The following is a 26,860-nucleotide window of genomic DNA, read 5'->3' on the forward strand; positions in this document are numbered from 1 at the left end:
CTCATCAGTTGGAGAGAGAGGTAGAAATAGACCTGCTTCTCAAGCTGCTGCCCATTTGTGCTCTGGAGCTGACTGGTGGGGAGATAAGGGCCAACAGTGCCTTTGTTTCTGTCACTTTCTCCTTTCCCAGTCCCACATGGCAGTATCTGGGCCAGTATTACAGCTGCTGGCTGAGACACCCTGTTTTTCTCACCTTTCTAGAATGGATCCTCATTACTGATTCCTAGCCATACTGGAGGCATAGACTTTACCTAAGACAGTTTACTGTGTGGGATCGCCTGGATAGGCATTACTGGTCTTTGTCACTAAATGCCATTAGCAGCTCCCCTCCTTCCAGCCATTGCAGCAACCAAAAATGTCCCCTACAGATTTTCAGACTCCCTTTGGAGCTGATACTGCTTCTAAGACCCATTAATCACGAGGTGAAGAAGAAAGAAAATATATCTATCTAGAAAATGAGGTGGGGTTACAGAAGTTTTGCTGAGCATCATACTTTTTTTTTTTTTTTTTTGAGGCCCTGGCTGAGGTTAAATAAAGATGAATTAATAATGAAGTCAAATCAGCCTGGTTATAGGACTTATCCCGTTCAGCTATGCTCTACAGCCCGAGGGGCATCACTTGCTGAGAAAATAGACATTAAATCTGTATTCACCATGATCCTTTTGTGTTGATCTGCGCAGCAAAATGGACCAGGTTGCCATCTATATTCACATCTTCTCGGAGTTATATTTTAGGAGAGAGATTAGGGCCAGACTCTGAGAGCCTTTAAAGGATTATATCAGATGCCGCAGTGTTACAGTGAAATTGGAACGAAGGCTCAACTTCTGAGAGGCTCGATACTAGGCTGCCAGTTGCCCACGAACATCCTGGAATGGAGTTTAGGGGAATCCCAAGAGGCGATAGTCCCGGGATGGACTTGGGGGCATAGAGAGGTCCTTGTCAGAGGTGCCTCAGTCAACTTCCCTTTTTTCTGTCCAGAGAAGCATTCATTAAATGCATCCTCATCCCTTCAAACCATGTAAACCCACACACACGTGGGCCCTCTCTAGGTTTCCCACAGTCAGAGCATTTTATCCAGATAGTTATTGGATATAATGAGAAATATATACTTAACCTGCTTTGCAGGATTAGGTAATTAAGGAGCGTGAAGTTTGAACGTATTACTGAATATGCTTCTAAAATCTTGTTACAATCAGTGGCAGTTTTTTTCAGACACTAACTACAAATGGTGTTTACTTACAAATATTTTTTCTCTTTTTTACAAATGGAGCTACATGATGATGAGGTCTAGATTCAGGTATCTTCATTCTGAGCTGCATGAAAAGCAAGCTGAAGTAAGAAAATAGAAGAAAGTTTAGGATGATAACAAATAAAATTAAATCCTTTGATTGCCACTGTAACAAACACGTGCAAAAAGTACTCGTTTTCAAGAAAGGAAAAAAAGCAAAACCTAAAACCAAAACAACCAAAGTTTAAATACCACTTTTGCCACGTGAAATTGTCTAATCAGCCTCATTTTCTTCTATTGACATCATCAGCTTCTGTTTGTTCTGATGCTTCATTTTTAGTATCTTTATGGGCTTATGAAAGCAGAAAGATTCCCTGGGTTGGAACAAGCTTCTCTACCATTTCCTGTGGGCCCATTCTCAACCAAAATAAATCAACACAAATGCCAGTGTCTGCTCTCTTGCCAGGCCTCTGAGACCTCCTTGGAAGAAAAAGGGTATATCTTATCAAGCTCGGTGAAATCAACAAGCAGATTTAACCCAGAATACCCTCCTGCAGCAACACTGTTCCCCTTTAGGGACAGCAGGGCATCATACCAGCACCACTGATAGCTGATTGGTCTGCTCGTTCTCAGGACATAACCTATGAGCTGCAGGGATCTGATCCTGTAAGCTTATTAAGATCATTTTGCATAACGTTTAGAAATTAAGAGAGTATAGAGGCGCCTGGGTGGCTCAGTTGGTTAAGCATCCGACTTTTGGTTTCAGCTCAGGTCATGATCTCACAGTTTGTGAGTTCAAGCCCTGCATCAGGGTCTGTGCTAACAGCAAGGATTCTCTTGGAATTCTCTCTCTCTCTCTCTCTCTCTCTCTCTCTCTCTCTCTCTCTTTCTCTGCCCCTCCCCCACTCGCTGTCTCAAAATAAATTTTAAAAAAATTTTTTTAAAGAAATTAAGAGAGTATAAAGGTAGGATAACTACATTGTGCGTAATGTATTCCTTTTCTCATTGTGATTAAAAAGAAAAATAATTCCAGAGAGTTCTAATGTAAAGCCGTAGTACTTTTAACGTAAAGGAGTATGATGGATTCTCCTACTACTTGGAATTGCTGTGCTAGGAGGAAGATGGGGAAAGGGAATGAATATAGTCAAATAAATTAAGCCTTGAAACCTAGATAGTGCTGTGTAAGCAAGCTGACTACAAATCAAACAGAGAAGTGTTTGCTGAAGAATATGTGATCTTAGTTGAGGCTGAACAAAACCAGCCTCTTTGTACATATGTGTATATTTCTCTTGACATGTGCAAAGTCTGCAGTCCCGGATCGCTTTGGCAAAAAGTATCCGCCATCCATGAAGAAGAAAACTGCAGAGCAGATTTCCCCGGATAGCAAAGAGTAATCTTTGTCAAATGTAGATAAGCCTGTTGGCAAAGAGTAGATTGGACTTTTTTTCTGTGTGGTTTTTCTGGCTTTAAGGATCCCCAGATTTCCTGTGTTTGTTTATTGTTCTTAATATGTGAGTTTTATTTCTTAACATTGTTCTGGCTAGCATATATCAACCTGAAAGATCAAGTCCTGGTGTGGGTCACAGTGATCAAGCCCGGTGTGTTTGATCAGGCCCATCATGCAGGCAACTTCTGTCAGCCTTTCTGGAGAAAGTACTAAAAACCGTCCAGCTTCTCATTTTACAGAGGAGGAAACAGAGGCACAAAGAAATGGAATGGCATTGTCATGGTCACAAACTCTTTGTAAAACAGTGGGGGTTTCATCCCATGGACTTGTAACTCTACAGCTTGCATTCTGCAATAACACATTTCCTAACTTAAAACCTTTTTTGAACAGATTGCTTCCAACTCAGAGCCAAAGCTACTTTAAGCAGCAGTTCAGATGATACTGTGATCTCTTGGAGTCTATAGAAAACTTGGGAGTAGAGCATATTTTCCTTCTTAGAACCTCAAGTCAAATCAACAATTACTTTATAGCTTATTCTGATGATTGCATTCTATTTGATCTATTTTTCTCTAAGTTGTTCAACAGCCTTAGGCCAAAATCATTATGTTCTGACCTGAACAAGGAGATTGGGGCAGCTGGATTTGAAACTGTGAAATGCAAAGCATGAATAGGGTACAGCAAGTCATTGTCTTGGGATGAGTGTAGATGGTGAGTGAGGGAGTACTGGTGGGTAAGACTGGAGCTGTGTATTTCTCAATGGGGGGGCCAGAGAGGCATCTTGGGTGGAATGTTTACTCCTTGTCTGGACTTGCCATGAATTGCAGGATGTTGAACATCTTATCCTCCCCCCAGAAATACCACAGCACCCTCTGCCAGCGCGAGCACTGAGCACATCAGTAGACCGAGCAGTCCCACAGCAAGAGCTCCCAGAGGATGTTGCACGGTCCCCAGTGAGAAATCTGTTGTTTGGTACCACGGGTGGAGAAGGCGAAAGGTAGAAACTGAGGGAACACTGCAAACTCACTGTCCTGATTCAGGACCTTGCAGTATCCTTTTCAGTAGGATCAGTGTTTACTGACCGTGACATCCAGAGAGCGCACCCCCATGCCACCCTGATGCCTCATGCGCAAGTTAGTGGCAAGAATGGGAGTGATGAAAAAACTGTTTGCTGAAATCACGATGGGGAAAAAATCCGTAAGGAATGTAATTTCTGTTTTCATGTAACTATCACTTGTTGCTATCTGTGCTGTAGCTTTCTGGGAGCCTGAATAACGGCAGCTTGATTTACTCTCTTCCTGAATTCCCAGCTGTTGTCTGTTCTTCATGCTTCACAAACCTCAGTCAGAAACAAGTCCTGGCATCGAGGAGATGCAGGCCCTCTCTTCCCATGTAGCACCCTGCCCCTCCTGGCTGATCATTACTCCTGTCATGCTTGTCAGAGTCAACAGTATCCTCAAATTATGTTTATCTGCACTAAACATGCTTTTCCAGTAGATGCAGTTTAGTCTGCATTAACTAAATTTCCTAAAAATGTTTCTAAGAGGGCCAACAGGTATTTTGGGTGTTATTTGATCTCTGTCAGCAGTGTGGCTTCTTTGTTTTTTAAGAGCACAAGTGGGGCAAGGGCAGAGAGAGAGAGAGAGAAAGAGAAAATCTCAAGCAGGCTCCACATTGGGTGTGGAGTCCAGTGCAGGACTCAGTCTCACAACCCTGAGATCACGTCCTGAGCCAAAGTCATTCAGTGGACTGACTGAGCCACCTAGGCAAGTATGGCTGTTTTTAAGCAGTGGTTTCGACCATGGTTAAATATGCTAAAATTTATCAAGACCATTATCCTCTAGAAGTATCCATTTGTGTAATAATACGTACTTTCTGGGTGTTTTCCCATTCTTCCCCCCCCCCCCAGATGTTTATCACAGTGCTGTGAGGTAGGGAGGGCAGTTGTCACTATGTAACAAGTGAAAAAACATGGAGACTCAGAAAAGTTGTTTCTTGGCCAAGGTCACACAGCTTAATTAAGGATGGAACTGGCACTTACTCCTCCACTATTTCCTCCCTCTCCTTTTCAGAGACTGAGGGAGGAGACCAATTTGATTTGTCCTCTTTGGATGTCAGAACAATGTTTCTTTTTTTAAAAGAATATTTTAAGCTTTTCAATTCCGATCTTCCATTGAGACAAGTTCTTTATTCTGCTGCCAACGAATTGTGACCTCCTGTCAATCAAGTATATCTGTCCCTCTTTAACCCACTCTACTTGTGGTTTTGAAAGTTGTCTCAGTAACAGAGACCTGCAGTGCGTGTTGCCTGATGTATGTATGTAATGTGGGGAAAAGCCATTTCCATAGGAGTAGGAAGTTAACACATTTTGGAAACTGCGGATGAATTCTAAAACAAGGCCCCTTTCTACTCTTTCAGCCTCCTTTGGATTTCTCTGCAGAGGTTTGATAATTAGACATTGACACAGGGAAGTTTAAGTTATGATAATGGTTCTCAAATAGATCATAATTTTAATTAAAAAGAAATCTGATAACATGAAAAGCTATGTTTACATATTAGTTATACATACAGAGTGTTTGAATAATTATTATCTGTTTTGATTTTATGAAATGGTAACAAAATTTGTTGGGACAAAGAATGCATAGGAGGCAGTTAGTTGTGTCCTACTAAGCCGGTTGTTCCTTTTCTGACTCAGAGGTGAGTTGTGGGAGGAAGATTTGTGCTTTTCCGGGGATCGGCTCTCATACAGCCTGACCTGGTCTGGGGTTCCTAGAAGGGACTCGTGTGCCTTCCCAGGACACACATGCAGACTTTGTTCTTGTTCCTCCTCCCAAATGCCACAGCACCTTTCTGCCATTTTAAACACTGGGAGTTTACTACCACCCCCACAGATTTCCTTGATGTATGTTCCTCTGGCCAGTTATTATTCTTAATATTCTTAAAGAATTATAAGAGTAAAAATGCCAAGGTTGACCCCTCTACAAGTCCTCATGGTGTCCCCTGCTGCCTGTGTCATCGCATGATCCTTCTAAGTGTATTATCGTTGCATTGCCTAGTAATTGTTTCTTTGTCTGGCGTTTTGATACCTGGGACCTCGTAGAGACTCAGTAGGTTGGTGATCTGTTGGTCAGCCTAACCAACCACCCTGTCCTAAGGGAAAAGGTCATTGTGGAGTGTCCCTGTCTCTAGTCAGTCACTGTGAGCACCTTAAACCAGGGCAGGAGGTTGGGCTGAGCTTGTTTTTTGTCTTCTACCAGATCTCCAAGCAAGCAGAACCTGCAAACTCATGTGGGAGGTGGGGCATAGGAAAGAGTAAATGATCTAGCAGATGGGACACTCAGTGTCTGATCCTGGTTCCACTCCCTCATATATAAAACCAGAGTGGTGGACAAAGATAATCTCGGGGTCTCTTAACTCCCGCTTTGGGAATTCGGTGATACATCCCTTTTTGAGGAAGACACTTTACTGTATTCATGACAAATGTGGGTTTGTAATGGCCCAAAGTCTGGATCTTCCATTTATAAACCCTGCGGCCAAGGACAAGGTATTCAGCCTCTCTTTGCCTTAGTTATCTCATCTGTAAATTAAAGTACTATCTGGTGCCTAACAACAGAAGTTAACACATTGTTATAGTAGCTGTCGCTGCTGTATTCATTTCTTTGTGATGAGACCATATTCTCTTGATATACATCGAAAAAACTATATGTAAGCCTAGCTATATAAGTCGCCCACCCCACCCCCCATCTTCTGTGGAGCACTGGGTGTTAACCCTTTCTGGTATTTTAACATTGACTCCAGATTCTTGCCTATTTGAGTATTTTTTTTCCCACTTTGCTAATCCTTTTTTTTTTTTTTTTTAATTTTATTTAGATCCAAGTTGGTTAACATATAGTGCAATAATGATTTCAGGAGTAGAATTTAGTGACTCATCACTTACATATAAAAGCTGGTGCTCATCCCAACGAGTGCCCTCATTAATGCCCATCACCCATTTAGCCCCACTCCCCACCCACCTCCCATCCAGCAACCCTCAGTTCGTCCTCGTATTTAAGAGTCTCCTGTGGTTTGCCTCCCCCTCTGTTTTTCATCTTCTTTTTCCTTCCCTTCCCCTCCCCTATTCTCATCTGTTTTGTTTCTTAAATTTTTCTCATCTGATTTATATGAAGTAAGTAGATCTTCAGTATCTTCACCTCATTTGTGAATAAATATCCTGATTAGGCCCTAGGGTACACTATCATCACTTGATCATTTTCACAGGACCACAGGGACAATGAACTCAAGTACTTAACATTCCTTCATTCCTTCAACTTGCCCATGCCCAGGCCACCCTTTGCAGGCACTCATTTTGCTGGAATTCAGCTCTGAGTTGTTCAGATGTCACCTTACCCTGTAGCTCAGTGTCCTTGCTTTTTGGAGTGATCTCGAGCTTTCTACACATCTAAGAAAACTACAGGCCTTCTCTCTCAAAAATGCCTCATATGTGAGGAGAGAAGAAAGGGTGTGGCCAGCTAAGGAAAAAGAAGGCCTTGAAAAAGCACTGTTATTCGAAAGGAGAAATGGTTTTAAATGGCCCACATGTCTGCTGGAAGAGGGACATTAAAGGCTAGTTGGAAAAGTCAGATACCCCAGTCTTTGAAGGGCCCTGTATCTGCAAGGTTGCTTACATTGTATCTCAGAGATAAGTTGTTGACAACTTTGAGTCACGGCCATTCTTACTGAATTTGAATCCGAAGAAGACTGTCTGTCTTCTCTTCAGAAAATATGTGCACACACAGATCTCATAAAATTTCATTAGATTCACAAACACTAGCCTCTCCCCCAAGCCCATCATTGACCACCCGCCACCCCTCCCCACCCCCCCACATTGGGAACTCCTGAGGTAAGATGTAGGAAGAAATGAATGGTGGGTAACGCATTGTCATTTTAAAATTTTTAGGTATGACTATTACGCAGTAAGGCACACACAAGTATATACCTTGATTAATTTTTTTGAGAGAACATGAGCAGGAGAGGGGCAGAGAGGTGGGGGTGGGAGGGAGAGAGTCTTAAGCAGGCTCTATTCCCAGCACCGAGCCCAACACAGGACCATGATGAGATCATGATCTGAGCCAAAATCAAGAGTTGACTGAGCTCAACCGACTGAGTCACCTAGGCACCCCCAGCTTAATTAATTTTATGTGTATAAAAATATACATATAACCCAAAGTCAGGTAACCTCTATGCACATCAAAATATAGAATAATCCTAGCACCTGGGCACATGGATGGCTCAGTCAGTTAAGCATCTGACTTTGGCTCAGGTCATGATCTCACAATTCATGAATTGGAGCCCTGCATCAGGCTCTCTGCTGTCAGCACAAAGCCAGCTTCAGATCCTCTGCCCTACCCCCCCCCCCCGCCCCTCCCCTGCTTGCATTGTCTGTCTCAAAATAAATAAATAAACTTTAGAAAAAAAATACTTCTAGCACCCCAGCATGCTCTTTCATGGCCATTCTCTCCAAGATAACCAGTATTCTGGCTTTTTTCACCAAAGATTAGTTTTTACCTGTTTTGGACTTCATACCTGGAATCCTAATCCTACTTTACCCAGCTAATTGTCTGTGAGATTCATCCTTGTTGTTAAATGTGGTGTCTTTCCTTTTTCATTGCAGTATTTTTAAGCAGTAAGTTTTACCACAGTATCAAGACTTAGATTAGAGAGGATCCTAACTTAGGTCAACAAGTGTGGCTAGGAGGCAATTGCCATTGACCTCCTAAGACATATGGGAACCTGAACTAGGCTGCAAGATGGGAATGAAGATGGAAGAACAGATCTGAGAACTCTTTAGGAGGGTTCTAATCTGTACAGTTTTGTTGGTTACTTGATAATAGAGGATGGAGAAGAAAGAGGACAGTTTTCTGGTTTGCAAATAATAGAACGTTTGTAGGTAACCTTCATTACTAGGTCAGTTTTGATACCTTGAATATTAGTTGCCTTTGGATTTTTGCAGATCCAGATGAATTAATAGAAAGGTCAGAATTAGAGATGAAAATTATAAGAGTCATCAGTTTATAGTGGATTTTGAAGCCCAAGGAGTGAATTTAATTGCCTAGGAGTTGGGTTTAGAGTAGGAAACCGCTAAAAACAGACCACCGTGAAGTTGCAAGGCTTAAGGAAGGGTCAGGAGAAGAGGGTCCAACAGCAGAGGCTTGGAGAAGCAGGAGAGCACCAGGAGGAAGGGTTAACAAAGAAGCCAAGCCAAGGGCAACGTCCATGTCACAGAGTCCTTAGATTTGGGAAGAGGAGGCTTTGAAGGTACTTAAGGTCAAGTGTTCTATAGCACCTCTCTTCCTGCCCCTCCTGTAGCTTTGTATGGTGTCTGTATAGATGCCTGTGTGCACTGAACTATGTGGATTTCAAGGGAGAGGGGCCATGTTCTTTCCATTCCTCATGACTCCAAAATCTACCAGGGTAGACCTCGTACCTAGGAAGTGGTCACTAAATGTCCAGGTTGCACTTGTATCTAAGACAGCCCTGAATTGGATGACCTTCCCTGATCTGACCGCCTGCATCTCCTTGGGGACTGTCTTGCTGAGGGAGTGTGGGCACAGCAGCCAGGCTGAGTTGTGTGCCTGCCTTTTGGCAGGGGACAGAGACGGGTTTAAAGCCCAGCTCTGCAGAGGCTTCAGGGCAGTGAGCAGTGCCGCTCTCTGGGAACGCCCTCCTCTTCCAGCAAGCTACGTGGCTCCTTTGGTTACATAAGATGTGTGTGTTCTGGCAGGGAAGAGCTGCCTGAGTGAGTGTTTAGCAGAAATGATTTGTGTGGAGTTATTTTGAGACCCCAGGGGAGGGAATGGCAGCCAAACCCTGCAGTATTTTAAACCGCATCACTCATCTACAGAGATTAATACATTACAGAGTCTCAGCCAGCACTCCGGTAACAGGGAAATAAGAATGCTAGGGCCCTATCAAATTGTTAAGTGCCAGTTCTCCCAGTATACACAAGGTGACTGCAGGCATTTGGACGGAACTTGGTGTCTCGAGATTCCCCCATACTTCTTTGACCTTGTCCTCCCTGAAGACAGGAGTTGGGCAGGTTTCCTCCTGTGGGGTCGGCCTGGGCTCACTTTGGATCTGCAGTCTCATTGTGCTCTCCTCCACTGTATAGGGAGCAAGTTGGTTTTCTAAGAGAGAAGTGAGCCCACTTTCTTTGTGGCAGCCCAAATTACAACGTCATTTAGGTGATTGAGCTTCTTTCTTGTGGTTCCAGGCTGGCTGGGAGAAATCCCTCCTTCCCCTTCCAAAAGCACTCACCTTTTCTCCTGACTCAAGGATGAACAGCTGTCTGCTAAGGGTGGGTGAAGAACAGAACATAGAATTTTCCAGCTTAGTGACAGCCTCCATATGAAACACTTACCTGTTTTTTTCTCTTGCCTATTCTGTGAAATTTGCCTCATCGCTCCCCACCCTTTTATTGACAACTGTCCTCTTTGCCATTCAGGAGCTGGTGTCTCCCTAGGATGGCTATCTGAGATGGAAAGGGCCTTCTTTCCCCCACTGCATCCACAGTTGTAGAGCCAAAGAATTCCTTGCACTGGGAAATCTAATTGCCTTCTGACCCAGTGGGATCCATTTGGGCTGGAGGACATCTAGGCCCTTGCTAGACCGCAGAGAGTCCCCAGAAAGAAAGAACCCTATCCATAACTGTCCACTTTGTTTTATATTTTTAGAAGACATACAATTACTTTAATGACAAAAACTATGGAAACGAAAAAGTATAGTTACATAAGTGGCGATCACAAAGTATACAGCTTCCCAGAGTCCACAAAATTCTCTACAAAGACGTGCACCTTGACATATTTCTTTTGATTTAGGTACCTCACCGCAAGCCCGATCTACCCCAGCACTGGGCACAATGGGAAGATGTGGAGGGGAGCGCTACTTGCAGCTGGGGCGGGGGTGGGGGCGGGAAAGGAGAGATCCGCTCCCCCAAGGAGCCAGTAACCATAAGACTTCAGCTGATGGCGTCTCCTTCCTCTTGTGATGCTGGACGAGACCAGCCTGGCGGGGAATGGGGCTGGGGTGTGGTGGAGAGGAACAAGAAACAAGTGAGGAGGCACGAATAAGCCAGCACCTGGTGAAGTTTTCAGGTTGGTGAAAGGGAGCTGGCAAGCAGCCTAGCGCTTTGGATGAGACGTGCAGGCCATGAGGCGGAAGGGGGGCTCCTCTCTCCTTATTCCTGGGAATGAAACTGCATTCTCCTGTGCGCTGTGCCGAGGGCTCCACCCATTCCTGTCTCTGGGCTCTGCCACAGAAGACACTCCCCCTGAGTGTACGTGTGCCCATTGGTGGGTGCAGCCCCAGTGTCCTTCTCCCCACAAAGACCAGTTTCTGATCTGGGCCCCGTCACAACAGATGCTCTCTCCTGCCATAGGCTCGGACACGTGCGCTCAGCCCTCGGAGACGGCCCCTGCTGTTTCTTCACTGCTACCCCCTCAGTCTGCCTTCCTCCTCTCCCCCTTTCCGGCCCCACCCCCTGCCCTCTTTCCGTGAGCCAGTGAGCACACGCAAGTGCACACACACGGCACAGACACGCGCGCCCTGGGTTGTGGCGGCACCGGGAGTCACCATCGGGCAATGTGCTTGACTGCCAGCAGTGTTCGGGAAGTTTAGCGCCCCGTCCCTCCCTCAACACTCGACCCCGCCTTCCTCACCTGTCACGCCCTTACTGCCAATCACGACGTTTGGCAAGCTTCTCGTCCAGGGACCTGTGCGGCCCTTCAGTTGTGCAGTAAGCAGCACACCACAGCAGCTCTCTTCTCCCTTGAAGACGGGCACAGCCTGATGAGGCAGGTTACTATCTCCCATTCGGCTGCAACAGATCAGGAAGCTTGTCTGTCGGGTACCTGGTTTTCCCTCTCGCTGCCCTCCCTTCTCGCCCGCTTTTCAACTGAAGCTTTGCATCCAGCATCCCAGTTCAAATCCTGGTGCTTTGGTGTCCTGTTGCCACACTGAGACGGGAACTGAAAAGCCTCAGTTAAATGCAAGTCGTGCGTTCACCGTCCCACTGGCCACGGTGATGACCGAAAGAGTCATTTCTGCAGCGTCGCATCAGTGGGAAGTAAAGGATGCAGAAATCCTGTTCTTTCCCTTGGGTCTCCCAAACAGGGAAAATAATCACTTCAGTAGGACACTCTCCCTGAATTCGGCAAAGTGGATTCTAGGCAGTGGTTTGGATCTGCTGTTCCTTTTTATCCCCGAGAGCCCGGTGAGTGAGAGAAGGAAATGAATAGACTGCTTGTCACAATACCACCAGGGTCTCCACAGCGCCTGGGGCTGCTGCTGAGAGACAGAGAATGGAAATGGGCTGGAATGGAGGCCGTGGCGGCAGGCGGCCTTCCACGGGCCAGGCTCCACCTCTCCCACACGGTCCCTCGAGGGCTTCCCTTCTCCCTCAGCCCAGGGATTCCTCCGGCACCAATGGAGCTGTCGGCACTGCTGCAGCATCCTGCCCGGAGCAAAAGTCCACCTCTGCCTGCTCTCGGGGAGGCAGGGCTGGTACGTGGGCTGTCCACGCCCCTCCCCAGTCAATCCCACAAAGGCAGAGGTCACACTCCAAAGGTGGCTCTCGAGAGCGTGTAAGAAGAGACATCCCCACCGCACGTGCCCCAACACCCCGTCAAAATTTTAATTAAGTCAACTAGAAAGACATTTCCTGTTTGACAACACCCTTAATATTACCTGGATTAAAAGAGGGAAGCGAGTAGAAGGGTGGGAAATCAAAACCCGTGTCTTGTGAGGACCTTGCAGTGTTTAGCCTGGAGGAAATAAGACAGAGGAACTAGAGGTATTGTCTTCACATATTTGAGGGGCTGTTGAGTGGGTCATGGATGTTTTCTGTGGTCCCAAGGAATTGGGCCAGATTTTAGAAGGCCTGGAATGTCAAGATTGTGGAGTTCTGATTTTATAATAAACTACAGGAAGCCACTGGCAGAGTTCTGAGCAGCATATTATGCTTTAGGAAGAGTGATTTGCTAGCTATGTGTAGGAAGAGTCTGTGTAGGGCAAAATGGAAAGCAGGCAGACAGATCAGAAGATTCTTGCCTGGAAGTGACAGGAGCCTGAACGAGCAGAGTTATGTTGACGATCGAGAAGGTTCCTTGGACTGAACAACAACCTTGGAGGTGAAGTTCATGGAATTGCCAAGAGGTAGCAGTTGCTGAGTTATATGGTGAAAGTAGGGACAAATCTAAGATAGGTGAGGTTTTTAGAACAGGAGGACAATAGTAACAAAACCAGAAGGGGACAAGGGGAGAAGAGGAAGAGGAGTTTGATTTTAGACATGCTGAATGCCAGATATTGGCAGGACCCTCCCAGGGAACATGTCTGTGAAACATTTGGGATTGGGTCTGTGGCTTAGAGGATAATTCGTGGGTTCTGCAGGATCACAATGATGGAGAACGTGAAAATAGATGGGCCTTCCAAGAGACAGTGCAGAGCATAAAAAGAAGGGACAGCAGAAGACAAGACAGGCAGCCCAGAGAGCTAGGACACCAGTCGAGAGAAGCAAAGCCAGGAAAGAGTTGCACTACAGGACCATTGCACGGTGTTGAATGCCATGTAGAGATCTAGTAGGGCTCCCACCGAGAAGAGATTATTAGATTTGTGAGTGAGGAGGTTACTTTTCCAAGTAGTTTTAGTAGAAAGATAAAGTCTGAGTACAAAATCATAGGAGCGAAGGCTTTCTGTACAAGGAATGTAATAGTGCAAGTATATTGTCAGCGAGTGGAGAGAGAAGCCATTGTGGGAAGGAACAAAGAATGGCAAGTCTGGAAATTTCAAGTTTTGTGCTTATGGGGTGTATGTTTTGAATGGGGAAATCTGAGTCTGGGGGAGGAGAGTGGGAATAAAGAGGAAAGATCTCACGTACAGGAGTGGGGCATTCCTAGAATGAGGTGCAGGAAAGGAAGATTGAGGGCCTACACCTGTGGTTAATGCCACCTGCCTCAGCCACTCTCCTTTGAACCACGTTTCCTTTCCTTTTGCCTTCTCTGTTGCATGACCGTAGGCTTTGTTAGGTATTGTTTTTATTACTTAGGGTATTCTTTCCCTGTCATCTACACTGATGTTCTAGTTCTGGGAAGTTGATCTCTGCATTGGGTAGATTTTCTTTTAACCAGCATACAGCTTCCCTTTAAGCAGGAATTGGCAGACTTTCTCCATAAAGGGCCATGTAGTAAATGTTTTAGGCTTTCTGGGCCAGATAGTCTCTCTCACAAATATTCAACTCACTGTTGTACCATGAAAGAAGCCATAGACAACAAATGAGCGTGGCCATGTTCCAGTAAAATTTCATTTATGGAGACTGAAATTTAAATTTCATGTAATTTTCACATGTCACAATTTTTTTTTAACCATTCAAAAAATGTAAAAACCATTCTTAAGCTCATGAGTTGTACAAAAGTAGGCAGCAGGCTGGATTTAGTCTACAGGAAGTTGTCTGCTGACCTCTTTTATGTTATACTAACCAAAAACAACAACAACAACAACAAAAACCATTCTTCACCCACAGCCTGGAATTTAAGATACTTTTCTGGATAGAATGTATTTGTATGTCAGGATCAGCCTGTGCTCTTGAAGAATCTTGATCTTTCAGAATTCCTTTTCCTTTTTGCTTCTTTTTATTTATTTTTACCTTACCTCAGTAAGGTAAAGGGCTCTTAGAGATTCTCTGCTCTCAAGAGTTTTATTCATTCTCATTGGTCTGGGGGTCTTAGTATTCCTGACACTAGCTGATTTCTTTTTCTCCAGTTCTGCTAGCTGAGTATACTAACCTCTAGACATTTGGATTTCACTTGTCTCAGGAGGAGAAGCTCAGAACAATTTTCTGTGAGTGAAGGCTCAAGAAGGGCAATAGTTTGGAAGCACACTCCACACATTCTCAGAAGCATTTTGTTCAAATAACACAACACAACTTGGTTTAGAAAGTCACTCTAAATTTATTCAAGTAAGTAGCTTTTACATTTGGCTGCCAGGTGTGTGTCAGGATACCTTCTGGAAGCTTGTACTTGCAAGATCCACGTGGGTATTTCCTGTGGCTTTCTCCCCACCCTGTAGCTATTCTCTATCAGCCTGGACAGTACATTCAAATTCTCTTCTTTAGGTATTAACATGGAATTTAAGAGACCAAGATTAGAATTCCTCAGTGCCAAAAATGAAAGGGGGAAAAAATACATCTAAGTTTTATTTGATTCAAAGATAAAGATACATGTTTAAAATAAGTCAGAAAAAGCAAAAGTTGAGGTTCTCATAGAAACCAACTCCTCCTCGTTGCTCAGACATGGGGTTTATGCTCATTGGGTGCTGTCTCCATGGTGCCACGGTGTTACATAAAAGCTTGAGCCATGTTGATTTCTTGTCATCGGAAAGACCATCGTGGCCCTTGCTTTTGACCTCCAGTGTTTTTTCTTTGTAATGTCCATATGAGGCTGTTGTGTTGATATGGATACTGATGAGAAACTCAAGGGGACAGTTGGGGGTCGGCACAGTGCTTTCCTATGCCCGCTTGTTTCATTGCTTTCTGAGTTGATGGCAATATTATTGCAGCTACTGCTTATAGCAAACCCAAAACAAATATGTGTATTGGGAAGCAGACAGCCTGCCATCTCCAACCTGCCCCCCCCCTTTCCAAACACCCCCAGAGACAGCCTGGCTAGATTGCTGACAGCCATGCTCTTGGGATGCCCCGGGGAGGGAAAGGCCTTGTTAACCAGTGAGAGTTCTTCCTCCCTTTAAAAATCATTGTTTTCAGGGGCGCCTGGGTGGCGCAGTCGGTTAAGCGTCCGACTTCAGCCAGGTCACGATCTCGCGGTCCGTGAGTTCGAGCCCCGCGTCAGGCTCTGGGCTGATGGCTCGGAGCCTGGAGCCTGTTTCTGATTCTGTGTCTCCCTCTCTCTCTGCCCCTCCCCCGTTCATGCTCTGTCTCTCTCTGTCCCAAAAATAAATAAACGTTGAAAAAAAAAAATTAAAAAAAATCATTGTTTTCAGATCCTGCTCTGCAACGGGAAGAATTCTGAAAGGTTATTCTGATGCTGGCCAAATTGTTATCTACTGCACGAGCTCCGTCTGAAATTTTTTTTTTCCTTTTGGAAGTAGTTCTTTGGTGTCTAACCTTAATGATAAATAAAGCTTGGTGAAGCCAGTTCACCATGGACTGAGCACCAGAAATCCAATAGAAGGCCTCTAAACCACCTGTTCCTTGTCTCCTCCTTGGAAGTGGGCAGTGGTTTAGCATTTAACACTCATTCGCCTTAAAATCCTAGAAATGATATTCGATTTCCTTATGAACTCACCAAGTGTTCTGCATAGGACATTGTTATAACAGGTTTGTGGCATCTAATTTCTGTTAGGTTTAACCTGTTTGGCATTCATTTAGCAAAACAGTTACTGAGTATCTACTCTATTCCAGATGCTGGGTATACACAGAGAACCGGCATTTACCATACCTCAAATAATCGTTGAGTGGGGATCCACCATTAACAGGCTAACAACAGCTAGAGATGAGACCTCAGAAGTCAGCCCTGTCCTTGTGGTATCATACCCATGACTTGTATCAGAGAAATTTAAGGCACGTTTAAAGCCAAGCACTGTACAATAGTCCCTCTTTATCCACAGAGGAATTGTTCCACAACCCCCAGTGGATGCTTGAAAAACGCTGGTCGAACCAAACTCTATATATACTTTGTTTTTTTCCCTTTACATACATATCTATGGTAAACTTTAGTATGTAAATTAGGCACAGTAGGAGATTTACAACAGCAATAAAATAGAACAATTATAACAATATTCTATAATAAAAGTTATGTGCATATGGTCTCAGAATACCTTATTGTACTATACTCACACTTGTGATGATGCGAGATGATAAAATGCCTACACGGTAAGATGAATTAGGGTGAATGATGCAGGCACTGTGACGTAACGTTAGGCTACTGGTGACCTGACAGTACCGCAGAAGTGGGGTCAGCTGCTTCTGGGCTGCATTGGACCACGGGTAACTGGAACCACAGAAAGTGGAACCAGGTGGTGGGGAGACTACTGTACCTCTTTTCTGCAGGTGCCTCTCCTTCACCCCCTTCCTTTCTTCAAAGGAAGTCGCAGTTCCCATCGCCTTATGAAGACTGGGTCATATTGCTTCTCTTCCCAATTAACTTCAGTTTCTCGTCTTTCAACAAATGCATCAAACATTACCAAATCAGAACAGCCCAATAAAAGTCTACCTTAACAGTCGGAATTATGAACTAAAAACAGCTTCAGTCTCAGCTCTTACCCGGTTCTGAGTCCCTGACTACAATTACCTGAGGAGTTGGATCTCTTTAATTAGGATCCCTTCATTCTTCTTTTATCCCTTTATTCTGATCACTGAAAGAGCTTTAGCAGTGACATATTCCAAAATTGGCCCACAAGATGCTGCCTCCCCGGAGGTAATAACATAGCAGTTTAGAGAACAAGGGAGAGAAGAAAGAATTTGAGACAATACAAAATCCTTGTTTTATTTCTGACCCTTTCAATACAAATCGAGGCCTCCTATCATGTAGAACTAACTCTTAGGAACTGGTCTACGATTTGCCTTGCTTTGGGGCCATTTTAGGAAATGGAGGACCAGCTGGCCCTAATGGGATGGTTTGCAGTTCTCAGTTGTTAACTGATTCATGGACAGCATTTGCAGTTTGAGGTCTCCAAATTAATTCTGATTTAAACCTTATGAGAGAGAACTCAGATAAGCTTCTGGTGCATGAGATGTGTTACATTTCTGAGAACTAACAATGTGGTGTGCTAATTTGGTTTTATACGTATATGCAGGTGATAACCACGTTCCTTAAAATTAGGCAGATGGCCTGTCTGCCTCAGCATTTTGTGCCATTGGTGTGAGAGTTCTGGATTTTGTTCGTGATGCTTAGGGAAGAAACAGCTGTCTAAACTTTGTTAACACCAAAGAATATTTGGTTTGGTTTGGTTTGGTTTGGTTTGGTTTGGTTTGGTTTGGTTTGGTTTTGAAATTGACTTGAACATAGTTAAGTGTTCCTTTTCTCAGGCTATGTAAGGAGCCTTATTCTCTGTACATAGTGAGGTTTTTTAATTTGTGTTTTGGTTTTTGGTGGGGGTGGGGAAGGCTGGCAGGGCAAAGTATAGAAATGGAACTAATTGAATCCGGGGGTAAAAATCTCTACTGAGAGTCTGTGAATTATAAATTGGCTAGCTGCAGCAGCAGGAACTCAGGCAAAGGTATTGGAGTGCAGTCAGTGTGACAGGAAGCTTATTTTGGTGTTCTTTCTGTGCCTTGCCTTGTCCTTGACGTTTACTCCAGGGGACTGTGTATTTAAAAAGGGAGACGTGTCTACAGTTTCCATCTGGGAAACTTTTACAGCATTCTTACCTAGGGTCTTAAAGGTGAAGGATGAAGGTGTCCTGCTAGATGAGATAGTGTAGTCTTCTGTCCCTTTCCCACCTGTCTGTCACCTGGCTCTGTATTCAGCTCCACTTAAGCTGTCAGCCAGGCAGGTGGCACATACTAGCAGATAAAGCCAGTTTTTGTTCTGAAAGTCCCACCAGGACAACCATTTTATCAGGTTTGATCAACAAAAGAAAATGTGTTGGAATTTCAGGGAGGGGTGCCTGGGTGGCTCAGTCGGTTGAACATCCACCTTTGGCTCAGGTCACGATCTCAGAGTTCATGGGTTCGAGGCCCACATCATGCTCTATGCTGACAGCTCAGAGCCTGGAGCCTGCTTCAGATTCTGTGTCTCCCTTACTCTCTGCCCCTCCCCTGCTCGCTCGCTCGCTCTCTCTCTCTCTCTCAAAAATAAACATTGAAAAAAATTTTAATTTCAGGGAGCAACATTTAAAGCAGAGATATTTAAATTTGAATATTATTCAAGAAATCATTCCCAAAATATACAAAATAAAGTAACAGTTCCCTGGGCTGGGCTGCTTTCTCATAAGTAGAAGGATGGGTTTAGTAGCCACATTTCAGTTTCAGGGTCAAATAACAGCATTTCCATTTCAATTGGGAAACTTATTTATAACCCACTAGTCATCCCCACGCTTGGTTTTTCTGATATTTTGTCCAGATTTCTCTTTCTCCTAATAATTACACCCCCCGTCCTCAAACTAAGCATTTTCCCTCCTTTCTCGTGTTTACACCTTTCAAATATTTGCAGATTGTTATCCTGTCACCCTCTTAGTCACCACTTAGCTGAACTGTACAGATTTAGCACCTTTTATCTTCCCTTTAAAGGCAGGCCTCCCCGCCCCTGAGTCATTTTCCACTGCTCCCTTGAAATGTGCTCCAGTTTTCTGTATTTCCATGTGGCCACAGAGCTTCCTCCGGCTGAACGTGGGGTTATCAGTGGGGATGTTTCCCTCCTTTGTTGTATCGGAAACTGAACATCTTTGCGGTGCCCCGTCCTCAAGTCTCGCTGGCATTGCCGGTCCGCGCTGACCTCCTCCTCTGTTTCAGCTGCGTCCCAAGTGTGCCAGTCCAAAGACCAGCAGGGTAGATGCGTGTAGCTGTGCTTGCCTTTTTTCCTCGAAGTGTTATGTAACCTTGGGAAAGTGGGATGTATGCAGTCAGGGATTCCTTCGGCCCTTCTCCTGGTATTTGTATAATGTCTACATTAACCCTGCCAGTTCATTAGCCATTTCCTTTTCTGTGTATTTACTTTTTTTTTCAGGAGTGTTTTCACTAATATTCATTTAGTCAACATTTGCTGAGGATCTCCAGTGCCACTGTGTGCTATAGCTGGTGTATTGGATGCGGGAAAGAATAAAATCTGAATGACAACAGTACCCAGTCTAAGAAGCGATTTAGTTTTAGTTTTATTCGGGTTGCCAATACCAGGTTCTCACGTAGGCTTGCTCATGGTTGCAGTAAAGGGAGAGCAGATTTCTGGGAATATCTGTGAAAATCTAACGGGATGTAAGCTAAGGCCCAGGATCCTGTCAGATCCTGGAATCTGGAAGGTGACTGTGGGTGTGAGGTTGCCCCAGGCACTCAACAGTAGCTCTCCAGTGGTAGTGCTCCAGTGTCCCCTCTGCATAGATCGCCTCCTTCCTCTGGCTCCTGATGGGCCTGTGTCGTGCACACTGCTGGATTCAAATTCCAGAAAGAGAATCTTATTGGCTCACCTATAGCTCCCATTTCTATTTGGACAGAGCCTTTTCTCCTCTGCCAACCTGACTGTAGATTGGCCACCCCTGAATCGTGTACAGCAGCAACTCTTTTCTCCCCCCAGCCCCCTGTCAGTCCCCCACTCTCAGCTCTGACCTCCATCCCCAATTTGCAGTGAGGGGAGGGGACAGACGCCCGGAACAAGGGCTAGGAAACGTAGTTGCCTGATGCCTTAGCAAGGGACTTGACATGGTGAGCCCCGCGATCGGCTTGTCCAGCACATTCTACCAACAGTCTCCCAGACACATATGTGTCTGCCTAGCACAGTCCAGTTACCACATGTTGTTTCTTAACAGTATGTATGTCTGGTAGGTTTAATAGGAAATTCAGTCACCAGTAACATACCTTGCACGATGATAGACAAATACAATGTTTTCATGCTGGTAATCAAGCGTGATTGGCCCAAAGTTTGTCTTTTTCATCATTGAGCCCTCCGCTTCCAGCACAGTGCCTAGCCCAGCGCAGGCACTGATACGTATTTGTGAAATGGAAGGAGGGACCATCTGTTGAGTGAACTGTGGCGTTTTTAAGTATCATAAATAGGCGGACAGGAAAGAGTATGTCTTCGTGCCTCTGGAGCCCTCCTTCAGTAACGTCCGGCACAGCAGTGAGCACACTGGACGGGAAGTGAGCACCGTTGACTAATCCTTCCAATTTGTTATTGTTTCCTCTAGAGTTTTGTTTCCTTTAGCTAATCCCTGGTCTCTTGTTTGCTGGACAAAGTGCCATTGGGAAGCTGTCACTTCTAGCCAAGGCAGATTGCCACACACTTCCCTTTAGCTCCCAATAAAGGTAAAAGCAAACACACTTTGAGCCCAGAGGCTTAATTGTCATAAAACTCACCTACAATGTTAAATATTCAGAGCGATACATGACTCTCATAGCCATCAATAGAATCTCTTATATAGCCATTATTGTATCACTAACAAGAATTTGTACTTCTTGTTCCAAAGCTGACTGACCAAAGTGTTTGTGTTAATTGACCTAGTTAGTCAATGTCTCTGAATGTATAATTTCTTTTTAATAGAATGCTCTATAGCCCGGCATTTTACATTTGAAAGGGGGCATCCTGAACTCCAGAAGTCAAGTCTCAGGTGAGGAATCTCAGAAGGGCTCAGTCAAAATTGCGGGATTTCATCGCCAGGGGAGACCTCAGAGCTCCTTTATGTCATAGAGACCATGAGGCCCCAAAAGGTTTCATACTTCGTCACTGGCAGAGCAGAAACCAGAACCATGGTATGCTCATAGCTAGTGATGCATTTTATCTTCCTAAACCATACAAGATCAGGCACATCCTCTTTTTTATTTTAAATAGTCTTGGGCAACCATTATATCCCAGAAAGCTTAAAAAAGATATGAAAAATAATGGGTTTTTAGCTATAGTCAGATAGGTCTGTGGGGCTTAAAAGAGGTCAAGGAGCCATATGGATAAGAAGGGTGTGTGTCTTATCTGTCCTTCACGGACATCAGCCAAAAAGCCCCACAGGGTACAGTATCTTTCTTCATTCTGGCACACCCCATTGTCGGCAAAGAAAATGTTTTAAGAATGTTTGGGAATTTTTTCATATCTTAGTGTTTTTTTTTTTAAACCAAATATTTTTGTTTTTTGAATGACTTGTGAGTGTCAGGAGTCAGTTTGGCAGTTAACCTGTACCTGTGGCATTTGAAGCACAGCAAAGTTTATATGTTCCTATCAGCAGGCAGGCAGCGCTGCACCAGTGCATTGTTAGAAAAAGCAGCTATTAGCAGTACTATGCACAATCCAGAATTACGGGCACTTTCTCACCTGGCTGGGGAGAGGTTCTGGAACTCCAGTGATACCTCATTTCATACGTACAGTCTTGGGAGCTCTCCATTGCTGCGTGGCTCAGTGGCTGCAGCCCGGGGTTTGCCTTCCGAGAACCCGACTTTCCTTCCCTTGATCTGTTTTCTTTAATTCTTTTTCCTTCTTTTCTTTCTTTCCCTTTTCCTTCCTTTTTCTCTCTTCTTCTCCCCCCCTCCCTTCCTTCCCTCCCTCCCCACCGTATTGGTAACAGAGGAACACCAGGTACACCAGCCCCGTCATGCAATCTTTGTTTGAATAAAGGTGCAGCATGGACGGGGTTTACTTATTGGCCAGGCTCTTAGGAAAAGAGGGCCAGGCAGAGCACTTCCTGCTGACAGCGTGTCTTTACCTGGTATTCAGCAGCAACAGCTGTCTTTCTGGGTTTAGAATAACACTTGTTTGGTTTCCTCTCTGTTGGTGGATAGCACATTTTTTGCCCTATTCCTTTTTCCCTTAGGACACAAAAGCAAGTCCAGAAACTGATAAATAAACATTCAGCATAGCCTTTGAACTCTTGCTGAGGGCCCTGACCCACTAGAGGCTTAATTCAATGTCATAACTATCATTTTTTCTCTTTAATGAAACAGAACAGAAAGACCATTGTTTTGTGGAAACTTTGTTATATAAAAGTGTATATACCCATATGTAAATGTATATATGGGCCCTAATAAAATTAAAAGCTAGAAAACACTCAGCTGCACAGTTCTTTACAAGCAGAAGTAGATTCTGCCTCTCCCTTCTCAGTCCCTGTTGTGACATCCTTCCTAGCCACCCCCTCCATCCCCCCAAATCTAGCAATTCCCCTGCCCCTGAGTGTGGAAGCCGCCTACTATGGCGGCCCCGGTGCCAAGCACCCCTCTGCCTTACGTCCAGACACCAGCTGTGCCTGGACTTCCTGACCCTGCTCACCTGCTCAACAAGAAATGGAGGACATCAGGGGCACCTGGGTGGCTCAGTCGGTTGAGCATCCGACTTCGGCTCGGGTCATGATCTCGCGGTTTGTGAGTTCGAGCCCCGCATCGGTCTCTGTGCTGACAGCTCAGAGCCTGGAGCCTGCTTCGGATTCTGTGTCTCCCTCTCTCTGCCCCTTCCCTGTTCATTCTCTGTCTCTCAAAAGTGAATAAACGTTAAAAAACATTAACAAAAAAAAAAAAGAAAGAAATGGAGGACCCCAGGCCCCAGACTCCTGCCTAGTCTCCATGACAGGTTGTAATGCTCTCTAGTTACAGTGGTAGTGAACTCCAAAACTGGGCTTTGTCTCGATAGTTTAGCATCTGCCAGTTCGGGGTTCATATAACCACTTAGTAGCTTTCAGGCCGTAGTGATTTCAGGCCTTAGGTCTATTCACAGATAGCAGGTACTCAGTAAAATATTCATTTAACACCTCTCTTTTCCTCTTAGCTCTCATACCTAGGTTCCCACTTCCATTGGATATGTTTTTAAGATACAATGTCTCCCTGTCCATCCTGAGCTGAGATGTGACCGAGCTGAGACGGGTTTTGACTGAGAAGGGGTTACTTCAGAGGAGACCAGTCAGAGAGAAGTGGGAGAACGCCCAGAAGAAAAGGAAATCAATGATAAAAGCAGAGATAATACTCTTGTTCTCAGGCAACTTTTCTGTTCCCTCCTTTCTTTTACCTACCTGCCCGATGGGAATTAATGTGCACTGATGTGTTTACTTTTTCCCCACCTAACAAGGTGTAGGGAGACCACCTACTTCTGCTTCTTCCTCTTGAAGAACTGGATGGAGCCAGGCTGCTGACAGCTGGGGGAACAGATGAGAAAGGCCCTTCTTTGCCTCTGAATCTGCTTGGAGTGGCTGAGTTTTGGTCACCACAGGCCCAAGGGTCTCTCTCTCCTGAAAGACATTTTGACTCCATTTCTGCTCGACTTGAAGGCTTGTTAAGCCATCTTGTTTTCTGGATTTAATCACTTGGTGGTCTCCCAGAATTCAGAGAGGACTACTGGGATCTCTAGATTTCCTGAGATTTCTGAAGACCAAGGTCGTGACATCAGAGTAGAGTAGGTACATCTGCTCAAACAGTGAGACCAGGAAATCTTCTGTGCCTTTTTCGTGCAGTCTTTCCCCCAATTCCTGCCACCCAGTAAGTGTCCCAGCCTCCTCCCGGTTCTGGTCCCCAGTTCATAACCACCCCACCAATAGCACCCAGCTCAGCCCCACCCAAATGGCTGCTAAGGGTCAGAAGCATACTGGAAACGTATTTTAGCATTATTCCTGTTCTGCAGCAAAGCCTTATCTATGGGTCTGTGGCCAGAAAGTTCAATAGAATTGTTTATTTCTCTCTCTGACAATTCTGTTCTTGCTTAATTTGCAGATAGAAAATGAAAAGTGATTTTGGCTGTTGATGCTGTAGAAACCATGGGCTGACTTTCATTCAGTTTTACTCTAGCCCCATCTCTCCCTTCTGGGTTACGTCTCAGGCTCTTTGGCTCTGAGTTTATTGGTCTCTTTTACCAAAAATCAGTTCCACTTCTCCCACACAGCCTGGCACTGAAGTGCCCAGAACGAGGCAGCCCTAGAGATCTCACCCATGGGATGCTCGGGTAGGGCCTTCAGCTGTCCCATCCTTGCACAGCTGGGCGAGTGGCCTGGCCACCAGCCCAAGCCGTTGTCCTGCTGCAGTTGCTATCCTTCTGCTGCTCTCCCTCTCTGGTGTTTCCTTTGATGTGATGTATTCCTTTTGTGAGGCCTCAAGGCTTGGAGGGAAAGCTCTGTTCTTGAGCTTCTGAAAACCCAAGGCATAAACTATTCCCTTTCCTCTGAGCTTCATGACCTTGAATCTGTACTGTGGCCAGAAACATGAGCCGCCACCTGGCTTCGTCCATAAGAGACGCATGTTCTGTCCCAGCAGTGGGGGCCCCTTTGCCCAAAGGCTTCCTGGCAAGTGTGTGCAGTTGCCTAGACACCTTGCTTCTTTGCCTCCTGTGCCAAATCTCTTGTACCAGCACCCAAGGCCATTTGGAAAATGCCCTGGGAGGTAACGCCTCCCAATTCTGCCTTATTGCAGCAGGAGAGACCAGCAGTGATTCAGAGACCTGGGCATAGATGCATCCTCCCCCATATTTTGATCATTTCCTTTTATTGTGTCTCTAGCCTGCTTCAACGTTTTGTCTCACAATTACAGTTGCAGTACGAATTTTTTTGAAATACTGCGTAAGTAACTCAGATATCTAAATGTGACGTATCTCATGGTCTATCACTGATGACCACTGTCAGTGATCTAACACTGATGATCACTGTTGCAAAATGAATGACTGAATCAAAGAGAGAAAGAAAAGGCAATCTGAGTTGGTTAGTGAGCACCTGTGTTGTATAAAAGACCATCTTTGGATATAAAGAAGTGTGAAGAATGGGATCCTCAGGGATCTTATAGGCTAGGTATGGAGTGAAAGACAGCTGAGGTTATGAGCGTGGTGATTGCTATAAATAGTAATAATAATAATATAATAATAATAATAATAATAATGGTAAAACCATAAGAGTTAAAATGTATTCTACTTCTCCATAGGCCAGGCATTGTACCACTACATGTTTTTACATACATAATCTCTCCTAGTTCACACAACAACCATGTGAGGCAGATACATTATTCTACCAGTTTTACAAATAGAACAACTGAGGCTTTGAGTGGTTCAGCAGCTTGGCTAAGGTCACAAAGCGAATACGTGATAGAATTAGGATGTGAATCCAGGTCTGTCTGGTTCCAGACACCTAATACTTCATCAGTATTCTGTTTTTTCTGTTACTCATTCTGAATGAAAAACTGATGGTGCTATTGTCCAGAATATAGCCAGAGGACAGCAGGGGAAGCTTATGAAGAGAAAAATGACACCGCGTTAACACTTGTGAATTTGACGTGAAAGCCAGATAGTAAAGAGAAAACGTCTAGGAGTCCACTGGAATGACTCTCAGAAGGCAGAGTAGCTGGGGATAGCAGTATGATTTAGGTGAGAGAGCCATTTAGATAAGCGATGGTGAAGCCGGTGAGACCTTGGGACTGTAAGGGGGTGCATCCCACATCCGGGTGTGCCTGTGCTCCCCACACGTCGTTTGGAACTCCCCGGGTCTCTTGCTGATTCTCAGATGCTATGACCGGGAGCTTACCTCCCCTGCCCCCTCTAATCACCGCTGCCCTGGTGATGGTTGGGTTTTCCCTCTACAGCAACTTATCTCTGATGTGATGGCATTCTGATCTAAGTCCTGCCCTGTTGAAAGTGTCAGGGCGGTGTCCCATCCTTTCTGGACAGTAGGCCGACCAGGCCCCTTTTCATCACAGATTCTCCTTTTCTCCTGACACAGGCATCGAATGCCCCAGAGGAGCCCGAAACCTCCCAGGCTTGGTGCAAGAGGGAGAGCCTTTCAGTGAGGAAGCCACACTTTTCACCAAGGAGCTGGTGCTGCAGCGAGAGGTGGGACATCTTACGGTTGCTTCTTGTGTGAAGAGGGGTGAGAAAACGGGGCTCCCTTGGTCTCGTGCTTTCCTGCCACGTCAGAGATGAGTCTGACATTTTTCTGGTGCTCGGCCTTCCTCATCCACCATCCATTCTGTGTCTGCCCACATCCTGCTTCCTTGAGCCCTGCGTCATTGGCCAGCCACCCCCAGACAGCCCCCTGCCACCGGTGTCCTGGGATTGTGTGCTGAACACCAAGCTGGCCTAGGCAGCATCCTGAGGCAGAGGGCTTACAGCTCTGTAGCCCTGCTCCTTGGCGAATCAGCCCGCGCTGCCTGCCTCCAGCTGGATTTAGAAGCTTGACTAACCCTGTCAGGGGCCAATTTTCTTTGAACATTTATTTGTATCTTTGAGTAATTGCATTTTATGTAGCGGGTTTTCTGACTTAATTTAATTGTATTTCTGTTTCTGCCCGTTGGCCTGGCTCTTGCAGGCAGGAGTTAGGCTCCTCAGCTGCTGCGGTGTCCATCCACCTGCTAATTTTTATCAAGTCATAGTCAACTGATACATCTTCTTTCCAGGAGTATTGCAGTCATTCATCCTGCTAGGTGGGCACAAGAAAGGAACAGTAGGGGAGTGTGCTGGGCTCAGGCTGAGGATTTCAGATCTGCCTTTGTCCTCATTTCTTTTACAATCAAACCCATAGGGTCCCGTTAGCTTTCATGCAATATCATGATATGC

The 26,860-nt window shown here is 45.1% G+C and overlaps 1 protein-coding gene across 1 annotated transcript in view; it reads left to right on the forward strand.

Moving 5' to 3' along the window:
• Positions 1-26,860, forward strand: part of SND1 (staphylococcal nuclease and tudor domain containing 1) — a 424,279-nt gene that overhangs the window by 300,566 nt on the left and 96,853 nt on the right. The window contains exon 16 of the mRNA XM_047094810.1: positions 26,028-26,137. Coding sequence (XP_046950766.1) covers positions 26,028-26,137 — 110 coding nt within the window. The remainder of the gene's footprint in view (positions 1-26,027; positions 26,138-26,860) is intronic.

The sequence above is a fragment of the Lynx rufus genome, unplaced genomic scaffold (assembly GCF_022079265.1).
Source record: "Lynx rufus isolate CCGP_SWC_20201006 ecotype Redwood Valley unplaced genomic scaffold, mLynRuf1.p SCAF_4, whole genome shotgun sequence".
Lineage (NCBI taxonomy): Eukaryota > Metazoa > Chordata > Mammalia > Carnivora > Felidae > Lynx > Lynx rufus.